The following is a 15,537-nucleotide window of genomic DNA, read 5'->3' as shown; positions in this document are numbered from 1 at the left end:
ATAAACCAATTACGTTTTATACGTCTGTTATATAATATTATTTAGGTACCTATTAACTTGGTATTTGACATAAAAGAAATTGAAAAACATAATATGTTCACAATTCAAGTTATTATTTTTAAGAGTTTCTTAATTTTAAATGATTATTTAAAATATTTAAATAACTTATTTTCTTGAAGTATCAAGTAATTATTAAAGAAAACTTTGTGAACTGTAATATTGATTAGCAATATTTGTATTATTGATGAATAATATTACGCATTATTTAATTTTTTTTTTAAACATTTTTATTTATAATGTTTATTCTCGGAACAGTGTTTATTCGAAATTTTTTAACTTGGGTTTTTAAGTGTTTATATTTAAATAGTAATCATATACATATCATTTTTCAATAAGACTGTATAGAGCGTAAAGTATAACTTACGTATAATAAACTTGACTTGACAATATTCGTTTTAAACACAATTTTTTCATATTTTTTTCAATACAATATTATCGAAATTTGAGTCAATAAACGAGTAACTAAAGTAATTATAAAAATAATTATTTTGACGCTATACTGGTTTATATACAAGAAAATACTAAATTAATTTATACCTCATACTAAAAGTATAATATTTTAGCAGAAAAACTTTCTCATACTAATTTATTTATTGAGCATTGTTTATTTCAAATACTCGACAATATTTTATTTACTTCGTTCAAGTCTAATATTAGTACTTTTGCTAATTAATCATTATAAAATACATTAATGTATTTTTTTTTTTTTTTTGCTTGCGTTTAATTATCGGGCGCTTGTATAAGATGGAACTGTTAAAATTGGTATCATTGTTATCTTTTAACATTTTAATTAGCCTACAGGTGTATACACAGTAATTATATAGCTCATACACATATGTAGGTATTGTTGACATTTATATTTTTATTAATTTATATATTTATTTTTTTTATTATAAATTTCAATCTCCATAGATTAATATTAATATCGTTTCTATGATAATAATTTAATTTTATCTGCAACAATGTATGATAAATGAAAAAAAAAGAGCACTTGCGTTTTAAATCAGTATAATCGGATAGCATCGATAATATGAGGGTATGTGAATAATCACAAACCACTATCCAAGAAGTCTTTTGGTCACATTTATAACAATTGAAACTGTTTATTATGCATAAGGGCGTAACATCAAATTGACATTCTCAAAAAATTAACTTCATTATTTTCGTTGACGGCAAAGTACGCCCACATAACATTATATTATAGTTATTATTCATTAGTTATAATATCAGTGTGTACAATTCGATTGCGAAATTATTATTATATTTAAACTCATATTTGTTAATAGGCCATTATGATATAAGTTTAATGTTTAATTTGAAATTATATTACATATAATCGTTCAATGGTTATCGATTTTGTATCTGTATACTTATTCCAACCGTCTTAGGTGAGGTAGATAATATTATGCTCTAAATATTTAAGCACGTTTTAAACACTGTTCTGTTCTGTTCGTACGCGGTAGTTATATATTATAAAGGATACTGAAAATTTCAACCGGAAGTACTATGCAATCCCTCAGAGAAAATACCGGATAACGTTTGGACGTGATGCGAGAAAGAATAGAAGTTTATAACTAAAAAGTTTTTCATTATTTTTAACAACAATTGTATTCCAAGAATAGTCATGAAAAAGGAAAACATAAGAAACATAAGTAATTTGATTTATTTCTTAAAATGTATAGTGTTATCGTCTGTACGACAAACTATGTCTTAAAGTAAATTTGCCATTAAGTCTGTAGTAAATTAAGTTAAATTTGTAATAATATTCATACGACAAATTGTGCATAGGTATTATTGTATTTTAATTTTAAGTATTTTTATTAATATATTTTATAAGGGACAACTGATAAACGTTAAAATTATCTTAGATTATTGTTAATTGTATTATTTTGAAATTTAATTTAACGCACAACAAATAAAAGTACTGTTACTCGATTAGCCATAAAATACAGAAGTTTAATTGGATGAGAGGTTCAAACAGACACCATAAATGTAAAACTTTGACAGTTTCCAATTGAAAGTTTAAGGTGTCAAAATGGCCAAAGGGTAAACTCGTATAACATTTCTCGAAGAGTAGTAATCAGATAACGAGCCCAGTTTAGTTAAAAATTCCAAGAGTTTCTAATAACTAAAAGTTAGATATTGTTAAATTTGATACTAAACTTAATAATAGGTACTTGCTGTAAGCATTATAGTAACTTATAAGACTTCATAATTTCAAGAAATATTTATTTATTTAAAGCATAGTATATAACATAGGTACCTAGTTAATAATTAGAAATGTATAATTTTGGATATTTAATATAAGTATGAGTATAAAATTATATTATTATTAACAACAAAAGCATACCATAAGATTTGAATAAACTCCAGGAACGGAGATTTTAATTTTAAGAAAAATGATAAATCATAATATTTGAAAAATGTTTTTAATCTTACCTAACCTATTGATTTATTAATTGTAAATATTTGTCTGAAAATGGGTGTTTGCTTTATGATTAATGTTTTAATGGTTTTCTCAAAAACTATTAAGATATTATTTTTAAATCTCTTAAGTTAGTCTTTTTTTTTTTAGATTTTATTATAGAAAAATTGTTTTTCTGAAAATACTAGTATAAATCAAACATATTGTTAAATCAATATAGCTCTATACCTGTGTTCAGACTTAGAACTAATAATTATGTTATTGGCATAATTTAATCAGTGAAAATAATAACATTATAAAAAATTGTATCTAAATAATTAACTGTGATTTATTTAATTGTAAGTTTTATAATATATTTTAATAGCAACTATTATTCAATAGACTAGTTGTAAATTAAAACTTGTATCATTTAAACTGAAATAGTTAGATAACGCAAATTGTATGTAATGCCATTGAAAGTTAAGAAATAATGATCAAAATTTTTAATTTATTACTCATTCAATGTCGTTTTAACGGGAAAATTAAACGTCGAAATAGTATATAACTACTGCCTAATTGATATTATGTTTATCTTAAATTTCATGCTATTAAAAGTGTATCATTGAATTGTTTTTATGAAATATCATTCCTAATCACTAAAAAAATACCGGTAATATAAGTCTAAATATATTATAGTGTACTTAATATACGTATTATTAGTGCTGGAGTTAAACAATAGATGTATTTCGTTAAAAACATGTAGTGATAAATGAGTATACAAAAGTTGGTTAGTCATAATCGTTATATATATATAACACATTTCTATGGTTTAAAAAAGAAAGGGTTGATATTTAATAAAATATGCGTAATGATGTCATAAAAAATTCAAATATATTATCTTAAATATTTTTTGTTTAATACTCAACTATACTTATATTTAATAATAGTCATAATTCATATAATAACATTTAATTTTCATTTAATATTCATATTAATATAATATTATGAACTTACCCAACTTAAAATATATTTATTTTTTTCATAATATACTAAAAATCAAATATAAAAAGTAATTTAACTTTAATTTTGTCAATGTGGTTAAGGTCATTTGAACTTAGATATGTTTTTACAGCTGAGAGAATCTCCAGGGAATTTAAAGCGATTATATGTAATTATATTTAAACGGTTTGTGTATAGTATGTATACACAACTTTATTTTGGGTTTTATTGCGCTATAGGTTATATGTGAGTAAATTATTTTTTTTTGTCAGTTCCGATCATTATTACTGTTTTGCACACTATAAATGTATGCTGGAAAATTTGGTCATATACATATTCTTAGTATTTACCTATTAATCTTAGATTGATAAATATCTACAATATATTCCATATTCTATTTGTATAAACCGTATATTATCAATATTACTTATGTTATAAATATGTTACATATACAATTTTAAAACTGTCAAAATACTTGTAATAACACCCTGTGTGTTGAAAAATTTTAATTTATAATACATAAAAAAAAAAAAGATTGATAAAATTATTCTGTGATCTCACACTTACCAATCTAATAAATATTAAGACATTATAATGCTGAAGGTATCTATTAAACTTTTTTTTTTGATATATTACTATTAAACTTAAATATACAGGTTTTTTCTTATTACTTATTTATTTATTATTATTTTTTTTTAAATGTATTTAATAATATGTTGTATTTTAAAATGTCTATAGTAAAAATATAATTTATTTGTTAAATAATTTATATTATTTTTTTTCTTTTTAATAATGTTAAAATTATAAAAAAGTTATAAAGTCTTATAATAATATATTTATAGAATATGTAGTTTATGAGTTTATATGTATAATATTGCATTTGGTATAAATGTTATTAAAACAATAAATTTCAGTGCCATTCAGTTAAAGTATATTCTCAATGTAAATCCTTTTCAAAAAAATTAAATAAACATAAAATAAACGTAAAATATTTTTAGTTTTGAAACTATAATATTATATAATTATTTATACTTAATATTCCACTATTTTTTTTCTAAATCTGTTTATTATTAATAATTTGTTATCTTCAGTCTATCAAAAATAGATATTACTTACCACATAATATTTTATAAATAAAATTAATCACGATTTTTTTACAACAAATAAAACTATTACAAAGGCATTAATTCATTAAATATTGTTTATTTCTAATTGCAAAATGTGTATAATTTTTGTACAGTTTCAACGGTAAACATACGGTATGGCACTTAAATTTGTTCATTAAAATATCACTACTAATGATGAACTTAAAAATACATAAATTACAAAAATATCTAACTATTTTTGTTGTTTTATGTATTGATTTAATGAATGAGTTTTTTTTCGAACTATTACAATTTAAATGAAATATATTATATACAATATGTATAAATTATTATTTATTATATACCAAACACCCATTAGTTTCAACAGCAGACGTAAATTAAAAATTAATACAAATATTATAAAGAACATTTGAATACTATTACACTGTTAATAACAACTTACTGTAAAAAAATAATTTAATTAGAATTCTTTGGATATTTTTAAAATTAGTTCAAGTAGTATCTATCCTGTAGAGAGTGTAGAGCATTGAATAACATTTATATTACCATTTTTAACTACTCACTATAATTTAAAATAATTTAAAATATGATTTACATGCAATTTATTATTCTAGGGATTTGTTGGAAACGCCAACGGTTTTGATGTTGAGTTTTAATAATTAATTATAATACCACTTTACGTGTAAATTTATTTAAAAGCTAAGATGTTATAATGGGTAACTTATTATGTTATTAATATTTTATGAAAACTAGATATGCACTATAAGTATATAAATATAAAAACAATCACCAAACAGCTTTTTTACTTAAATTATACTCTAAAAGCTTTTGTAAGTTACAATGTGGTAAACAAATATTTATACAATAACTATTATTATTCAACACAAAAAATAACATTTTCTTATATCACTAAACTACTCAAGTATTTTAAAACTTCAAAATTTAAGATAAACTTTAAAAGAATAAAGGATTTATAATAATAATATGAAACAAATATACCGCTTGACTAATGATGTTTTATTCATTTTAGTTAAAATAAATGTGATTATAAGTTATACTTGAAACAAATTAAAGAATTGAAATTGAATATATTAAATAAAATTTGGGAATTTGTTATGAAAAATCATAGTTTATCTAAGACTATTAGAACTAGGTATTAAAAATAATACAAAATAGTTATTTCAAAGATAATTATAAATATCTTCATAATATCTATGTGTTCTTGTTAATGAATTGTGTAACTAGCTAGAAAGTTTAAAAAAATGTTATTGTTAAATGATTTGTCGTAAGATTGTGATTCAAATATAATCTTTTCATACATTTTTTTAACCAATGTTATTATTTATATGATACTATCCAATTCAAAAAATTATTTCATTATATTTTAAATTACAAAAAATAAAATGTATATTAAAAATAATTATTCAAGCCTTTATGAATATTTAATATTGTGGACTTTTAAAAAATAAAAAATAACATCAGCTTAATACTTAAAAAAAATGTTTACTATTTCGAGTTAGGATCTCATATACATATATTATATATTAGTTTTTATTTTTCAGAGATAAATCTCAGCGTAGAACCAATGGACTTATTAACGGTGAACACGAAATTAAAAGAACTATTTCCAAACATTTGGGTAAGTGAAATGTATTATTGCAAATTATTTTATTTTATAATTACTGCAGCAAACATCAAATAGAAAAATTCATTATTTATATACAAATTTAATTACAACATATTATTCCATTAAAATGTTTGTTGGTACATATATCAGATATTAACGCGCATATTTAATTTCAATTTTATCATTATAATAAGAATATATTTACTCACAACAATGATTATCCACTAAAACGTAAACATGAATCCAAAATATTATTTAAATTGCTCTTTTTTGTAAACAAGGTTTTTGTTTTAAAATGTATAAACATAATACACAATATTTTATAATATATAATATAAAGAGGATTTTCATCGTAATCAAAAATTTTCCTTTAAAAAAGATTAAAAATAAAACGAATTTAATAATTTATGTACCTATCATGATTATTAGTTATATAAACTTGTATAAATATTAATTTATATTAGAATTAATTTCAAGTGGATTTTCTATATTTAAAAGGGAATAAAACCATTTAATAAGATTATCATCGGTTTGTTACAAAAAGTATATTTAATACATTTATTAAACGGGTATTATGAGTATGGACAACTAAAAATATATTTACGAAAAAAAAATTGTTATAATAAAATACTATAATAATAATTATAATATAATAATTAAATTCTTAACTCTAAACCCGAAACTAAAAATTCCCTTCAAATGCAATAACCTAAATAAAATATTTTTTAGACTTATTTTATTATTTAATTTTATTTATTTCCATTTGTTTACCTAAAATATTAAAATCCAACTATATCAAAACATTAAACACGAACAATTAGAATCAAAACAATAAGGTGGTTAAAATAATGTTAATTTAAATGAACAACAATTTTGAAATTCTTTACACTTGATCCTATACGGGCTAAACTTAAAAATGTCATTGGTACTATTTTTGATTAATCACACAACACTTTAAACCAACAGAAATTGAATGTGTGATTCCCTAATGGTAGGCAAAATGAAAAAAAAAACAACCAAAATTATTTAAAATAAATCAATGTTAAATCCATCAAGTTATATGTAAATAAATAATATATTTGTTTCTAAAAGTTAAAAATTATGGGAAACGTAATTTATTTGAAAATTATACCATTAATATGTTTTAATTATTATCACCTAGGAGATGCATCAAAATTGTGTACTTTTAAACTTTTTCAAATAATAACTACCTAATGATTTCTATACCATTCATTTTTACTGTACGTTTTGTACAATATTATGTCATCTAAATACTTAAATTAAAGAATATCAATTTTATTATTTTAATTTTAAATGATTTTACACAGCTTGATTATACTAAAAAATAATTAATGAATTAGTTTTAAACACAACTATAAATGTACATAATCATGAATTCATCTTAATATATTATTGTTCAAATTAATTTGAAAAAGCTAAAAGTTATATAAATAAATACTTTAACTAGCTTTAAAATTGTAACTTGTTAATGTCTCACCTTTTGTTTTTACTTTTTTTTTATTCATAGGTGATATATTGGCATTTTCATTTTTTATTTTATATGTATCGTTCATTGTATGTATAAAATATTATTTTCAATAAGAAAAAAAATTTTAAATACAAATATAACGGTAAAAGATACGCACAATGTAAATTATATTCTTAACGTTGAGACTTCTACCATACAGAGTTTATAGCGTTTACTAACATAAATTTTATTATTACCAGAAGTTGTCTGAGTTAAATGATTTAAAGTCAATTTTTTTATAAAGTTCATAAATGCATAAAAAAGGATAAACGCAATGAACATTCCGAGTATAATAAAATGTTTGTTTAAACGGTTTGTCCAAGCAGACTCGTATTCATAGATAAAAAGGTATATAATAATATAATATTCCCTCTCTTACAGGGCTCAGTGGGCACCTATAAAGGTTTAAGCAGTTTCCACAAAACGTTTTCCACTTGAAAGTTTAATTAATAGCCGTTACTCTTTGTTCTTGCGTCTTTCAATCAAACGTTTAATTAAACGCTCGTGATTAAATTCATTTGACTTGCTAGTGCAGCAGCGGAAAAAAGAATTGAAGAAATAAAAACGAAAACTAAAAGAAGAGAAAATAATATTACAATAATTATTAAAAAAAAAAAAAAAAAAGAAACTTACTTCTCTGTTCTGAAATTCCATATTTAATGTCAATCTAATGAAGAAGTGAGCGAACTTCACCTCTTTATTTTCGTTTATTTTTGTTTAGTCTAACGAGTCGGAATCGCTCGTTTTCTTCCTGTTGTAATTATTTCATATTTTGATAGGAAATGAAACTTTTACCTATCCACAGTTCTAGTTGATTATTGCCGTTTAATTTGACAATACTAACTCTAGCCCCAGCTACCATCTAATATCATATCATTATAAACTTGCAGTACTATAGGTTAGGTATACGTATCTATACTATAGTTCATACTTTTAGTCATTTATCCGAAATGAAAGTCACATTCACCCCACGAAACCCTTAACAATTGTAGTCGTACTAGAAATAGGACGCTCTCACGAACGTCTGGACGCATAATATAATGTAATACATCGTACGGAAAGCAGAACGTAGTACATATTATATGTATATGTATATACATTATATATTTTACTCGTAACCGACGGGCGCCACGTTATTAAAAACCATAAATCCGGTGCCACACTTTTTAACAATCACTCGGCTCCGCGTCTGTCTAACTGCGTTAAATGGCAATCCTTATATTCCTTATTATTATTGTGCCACCTTGAATAATGTATGGTTTAATATTATTATTATTATTATGTGTGTGCACATTCGAAGCACGACGATAACGTTTTGGCGGAATGCGCCCCGTATAATTTGATACTAGGCCACTGCAATGGTTCTCAAACTACTATACGGGTAATAAACTAAAATACAGTGAACAGAAACGTTTGGGAACCTCTGTCTTATAACTAGGAGATAAAATAATAAAAATTGCACTATATACTCAGCCGAGATTGTTCTCACCAACGTACATATAGGTATATACTTTGTAGGTCACATGGGTACTCCGTTGTACGATAAAACGGAATCTTGAGCGCAACCACTCCTGAACCATTTGTCGATGATAAGGAAATAATCACCCTTATTAACTTGTCTTCCACGATAAAACGAAAAACGCACGCAATGTATATTATTTTTGTGATACATAAAGCATACCGACTCCTGCAGATTCTAAAATTATTGTTATCAAATATACTCAATGATTTACACCCCCATCTTTTTTTTATAAAATTGCTGTTATACAAATTCTAATCTTGGGAATTACTTAAAAACCATATTTTATACCATTCAAAAATAACCATAAAATATTTAATAATAGTGGTTTTATATACACGCTAGTCGCTAGTACATACACATGTTATATATATATATATATATATATATATATATATATATATATTCGAAAATTTTTTAATAACTATAATTTTAAAACCATTTTAATTTCTATATCTTTCAAACCTTTTTTTCGAGTTTCCCTACGAAAATCTAAAGGTATCCCACTAGTAAGGGTCACAGCGCAATAATTATTTCCTCATAAATAGTTTTTAAATTTATTGTCATAAACTATAAATAAATTATCCATAGAGCAATATAGAGTTTGATAAGTCAGAGAGTATTCGCTTATATTTTGATTTATGTGTACATATACGTTTTATAAAAAAGGAGGTATCACCACAGGACGTTCCTTAAATGACATGGGAAAAAAATAAAATTAAAATGTGGTCTTTGTAAGTATATACATTTTACTAACATTATTAGTAAATCACCCTGTTTATAAATATGTATTCTTGTGATCTTAAACTATACAGTGCACATAGTAACTACGAGTTATAAACTATTATAATATTTGTATGTAATTGTACATCGGAATAGAGCAGTTCCAGTTATGATTTTTATTTGGATTTTTTGATTCAACAATATTCATTGTGATAGATGGCGTTTTATCACTACTATTGTAGTTGTTGTTATCATTAAAATGTTTTCAATGTATAGTAATATAACATTTAACAATGATATAATATTTTCATATAATCAATTTTACTAACTAAAAATATAAATTTGTTTAGATTCACAATAAATTTTAATTTTTAGATTAATTTTTCTAAAAAATACTGATTTTAATTCCTTAAAATATTTCATGATATTTTTGGTAATTCATATAAATGTAAAAAAGCTTATCTTGACGTACGCCACTAACAAAAGGACAAAATAATCCAAATTAATTTTCATGAATAGTATTTTACAGCGTACTTTAAGTAGTTTCAATTGGATTATTGAAATGCCCACAAAAATAAAAATGCAACCACCTTAAAAACACGTTAAAAATTCTTAGAATTGTGTATTTTGGTTTCATTGGTCTTAAATGTTTTTTCAAAACTGTTTAAACTGAAACTCTCATGAATAGTTACTATTGGACGGCTGAGTCTTATTTAAGTGCAGATATCATTCAGATTTTATTCTGTACAGAAGATTTTACATGTTACTTCATCCTCTTCAATTACAATAATTTGTTGTAATGTGACAATTCAATTTTTTTTTTTCCTGTAATAGTTTATTTTACGATAAACATTTTTATTTTTTATAATCAATATAATTATTCTGGACTTATTTATATTTATGTACTTATATTATTTCCTTATATTTAGATAGTGCATGATTATATAGTATAACTATATAACACGTATCTACTTCATAATTATCAAAATTAAATTATTGACATTATTATAGTTTTTTTACGTTTACGGTACACCCTTATTAATCCATATAATATCTTCTTTAATTAATTATTTTTTAAAACCATTCGTTTAAAGTTTGAGTTCTACAGTTCACAAATGACTATTCGACTTCACGAATTTTCATCCTGTGATAAAATAAGTTCATATTAAATAGTAATATATAATCCTTATATCAAACGTGTTATTATGAGGAATAAATAGCTTCAAAACAAGTAACTCACATATTATTGGTATCGGCTTTAATAATTATAATATAAAAACCAAAAATAAAACCGGGTCGGGTATTTAACTTTAGTGTGCTCAATTCATTTGGTACTATCAAATTCTAAATTTATCTGTTCCAAACGTTTGTGAAAACACAAATAAATGGCTTTACATTTCAAACAATAAATAAATGACAGATTAAATCTATGAGTTTTATTGCATCTATACAAGTAATAATTTCTTAAATAATATTATAGATACGTAATCTAGGATTACGAATATGAATTTTAGTTAATCCATGGATCTAATTTAGATCATCGATATTCTTAACAAACAGTGTATTATATATCTTCTCTTCGAAGGGTTTAAGAAAAAGTACGTCATTTTAGAAACTACTTATTATAAAACGGAAATCCATCAATTAAAATATATTTAATTCAAATTTTATTGTGCAAAGTATGCAATTAATAAAGTAAATCTATTAATTATTATATTTTTATAGATTATAGGTATATAATATAATATACTATATATATACATACAACTCATTTACTTTAATAAATAATTATTTTTAATAGATTTAAAATTTGAATTCTATAATGAAATAATATTTTAAACAAAATATTTCTTTGTTGAATTAATATTTTTAAAACAAAAATATTCTTAGACTAAGTAAAAACATAAATTGTATTTGAATAATAACTTCAACATTTCGACGCCATAGAGAAAGAAAATTTAAAACTTTCAAGTATACGAGTATGATCTGCAAAAAAGGCAAATATGGGCTCAGTGATTCAAATACCATATACTCAACGTAACTTTAATAGTAATTTTAAATCGCAAAACTTTATTACTTTTAAAATAATCAAACAAATTAGATACATTTTAATGTATTAAAAACAGAAATATTCGAAAATAATTCGAATTTAATTTGTGTTGACATATCACGTGTCAGATAAAACTGAAATAACCAACGTTTGGCGAATAAATCAAAATAAAATGTGATATTAAAAAATCAACTTCAAGCACATATTATGAATATAATATAACAATGAAATTTAATCAAAACACATACGAATTTAACAATAATATTATGAATGCCGTTAATTATTATTTAATATACTATATGATAAGAATAATGACAAAATCACAATATTTTTTTAATGACAACAACAAAAAAAAGTTTATGAATAATATGAACTAGTAAAAAACAAAAGATTACTTTCCAATCGTTGGATATTAAAAACGAAATGAATATGCATTCGTGCGTATTGAATATTTTAATTATTGAAGTATTAAATCCTGAAACTGGTCGATCAATAAACTTTTTAACATATGTGCAGAGACATTACATTATTCTATAATCATTTATTTTGTTTATACAGAAGAGATTAAACTTTATAAATTGCTTCATTAAAGCAAGACCCAAAGGTATCTTAATAATTTATTTATTTATCTACAACTGACAACCGTTTGAGATATTGGGTTAAGATGGTAAAAATATTGTAATACAAATTCCATCGGAAACAATAAAGAAAATATTAGTATCCATCAGATAGACTTATTTTTTTATTTATTTTTTATTAATATGATATTTATTATTCAGTAAATATTTATTCTACTTTTTTTTCTTTTAGGTATTTATTTATTTTTTTTTTTATCAATTTTTTAGGTTTTAATTACACAGTTATTCAGATTTTGGTGGTTTTAAGTAATATTAATTTCAATTAAAATGACGAAAAATAATATTATAATAGTATTATGTTTGGCAATTTTTAAATTTGATGTCTATCGTTATGGACCATTGCTAATTTGAGTAAATTTCATCGATTACATTATTTTTTAAATGTGTTACCATACTTGAGATTCAGAGAGGTAAATCAATTTTATTATCAATGTTTCACTGCAATGACGTTTGATAGTTTTTTTTAGATTATTTAATAGATTTGATTCGTCATAATTTACTGAACTTCAAATTGTTATCTAGTTTACTATTAAATTATTGAATAGATTTTTTTGTTATTAAAAATTGTCAAATTGTTATAGAAAAATCCACTGAAAATGTCCCAAGTATTCTAATTTATAATCTTTAACCCTTTATATTCTTTAATAATTTTATTATTAAAGCTTATATTTTTGTTTTGAAAAGTCTAAAGTTTTGGTAGGTACTAAAACTTTTAAACAATTCACTTGTTTTTATCATACGTGCTACATAAACCCAGTAACATTTTAAGTAGATATGGAACATACAATATGAGTACATATTCAATTTTTATAAATATTTTCACATCTGTAATACTCGGCTAAAAAACTAGTCACATATTATAAAAATAGAAATATATAATTTTTTTAAAAAAAAAAACCCTTAACCCTGTTCACAAAGTAAAACAATTATTGTTGTATTTTTAATTATTTAAAAATAGATGTATAAGTTGCTTGTACAATTGTTTTTCTCATACTAGCAAGTATATATTGATTATATTATAGATCAACTCAGTGACGTAACTAGGGCAATTTTTTGGGCGTAGACCGTTTGGGCGAATCGACCCAAAATATAGTCCGTTTGGGCGAATAACTATATACCGTTTGGGCGAGGGTTTAGTCAACTAAAACTACTGTTTGGGCGAGAATTATTCAATTAAAAATACTGTTTAAGCGGTATAAAAATGCTTATAATATACACTCAACAAAATTATATAAAATATGAATAATTAATAATAATAAGTCAAAAATCATATAAAATGTAAATATTTGGTCAAAAATCATATAAAGTATAAGGAGTCTACAGCCAAAAATCATATAACGCATAAATAATTAATAATAAGTCAAAGTCATATAAAATATAAGTAATTTACAGTCAAAATCATATAAAATATGAATAATTAATAATAAAATAACTTAGATATTTTAAACCACATATTTAAATAATTGTTTTTTGATTTTAATGTTAAAAATATATATGCTACTGGTACATAATAATTGTAAGTATAGACATGTAATGTATATAGTTGACAAAAAAACTTGGGACAATACGAAAATGTCCCGTCTCCAAAGACATTTTTAGATTTACACAGGAATTGTAAATTGTTACGACACGTTATAATTACAATTGACTTTTGTTGATTTATAAAACAAAATTGCTGATCATTGTATTTAATTGTTGATTGCATATCATATAATTGATCAAATGACTCTTTTTTGCGATTTTGGTAATATTGGGTACTGTTGTTTACGACTACGATAAATTGATCGCCTAATTAAATCAATATCAGAATAGTTAAGTTCATCCTGAAGTCCAGACTTATCTACTAATAATTCTTTCCTAATAATTTTATTAGGTTTTTCATGTATTTGTTCAGTAACTTTTTTTTTTAGAAGAACTTCGAATTATATCTATAGCTAAAGATCTTTTTGTACTTGGCTCATGATTATGTAAATGTGTTGTCATCTCTAATATATTTTTTAAATGACTATCAATTAAGACACTTACTTTACATTTTTTTGTTTGTACAACGAAATCGAATTGTTTCATTTTGAAGAATATTTGATTCCGTGTACTTGAACTGTTCGATAGCTATACATCTTTTACCTTTTTTCGTAGTTAAAATATGTTCGATTTTTAAATCCATTTTAGATAAATGTAAAAAAATAAAAAAACTTACAACTGACTATTATTGTTAAAATTAATTTTTAAATATTTGTACATGAAAATATTATTCAAGACACTACACATAGCACACTACAGTGTTATTATGTACAACTTGGACTGCGTGTCTGAATCGTATTCTTATTTTCGATAATAGTGATTAATAACGATTAGCAATATTGCAATAATATCATCAGTATCTATCTGTCACCCAGTTTTTACCTCGCACGCAGGTAAAAATAATTTCACTCGCCCAAACGGTACAAATGATAGTCGCCCAAATGGACTATTATTTTTTTGGTAAAAATTATTACCTTCGCCCAAACGACCACCGCCCAATTTTTTAGGGGGTAAATGGACATTTTGTAATTGTTACAAGTAAGAAGTGAGATAAACAAACATTTATACTTTAGATTTATAATAATTCATATATTATGTTTATTTTTTGTATTTTTAGTTTTTTCTAACCAATTAACACATTATATAAAAATAGGTTGAGGGGTACGCAGTAGTGGTGATATATTACATATTTCACTCCCCCCTCTAATTATGCTATTGTATTAGCTACATATTCAAATCGGGAATACAAGTATTACATCCTATATATTTGACAATTTACTTTTCCTAAAAAAATTAACAATTACTAATTATAATCTGTATTAGTTACTATTATACATTCTAAAATAGAGTGCATTTAACTTG

General features: G+C 23.2%; 1 protein-coding gene across 1 annotated transcript in view; it reads left to right on the top strand.

Moving 5' to 3' along the window:
* The window catches only part of LOC112598682, a 147,830-nt gene that overhangs the window by 99,437 nt on the left and 32,856 nt on the right, over positions 1–15,537 (top strand). The window contains exon 8 of the mRNA XM_025345218.1: positions 6,132–6,208. Within this exon, the coding sequence (XP_025201003.1) occupies positions 6,132–6,208 (77 nt within the window). The remainder of the gene's footprint in view (positions 1–6,131; positions 6,209–15,537) is intronic.

Source organism: Melanaphis sacchari, unplaced genomic scaffold, assembly GCF_002803265.2.
Source record: "Melanaphis sacchari strain LSU unplaced genomic scaffold, SCAv2.0 Contig4_pilon_pilon, whole genome shotgun sequence".
Classification (NCBI taxonomy): Eukaryota; Metazoa; Arthropoda; class Insecta; order Hemiptera; family Aphididae; genus Melanaphis; species Melanaphis sacchari.
Note: the sequence above shows the minus strand (reverse complement) of the source record. Positions and strands in the feature narration are given on the sequence as shown.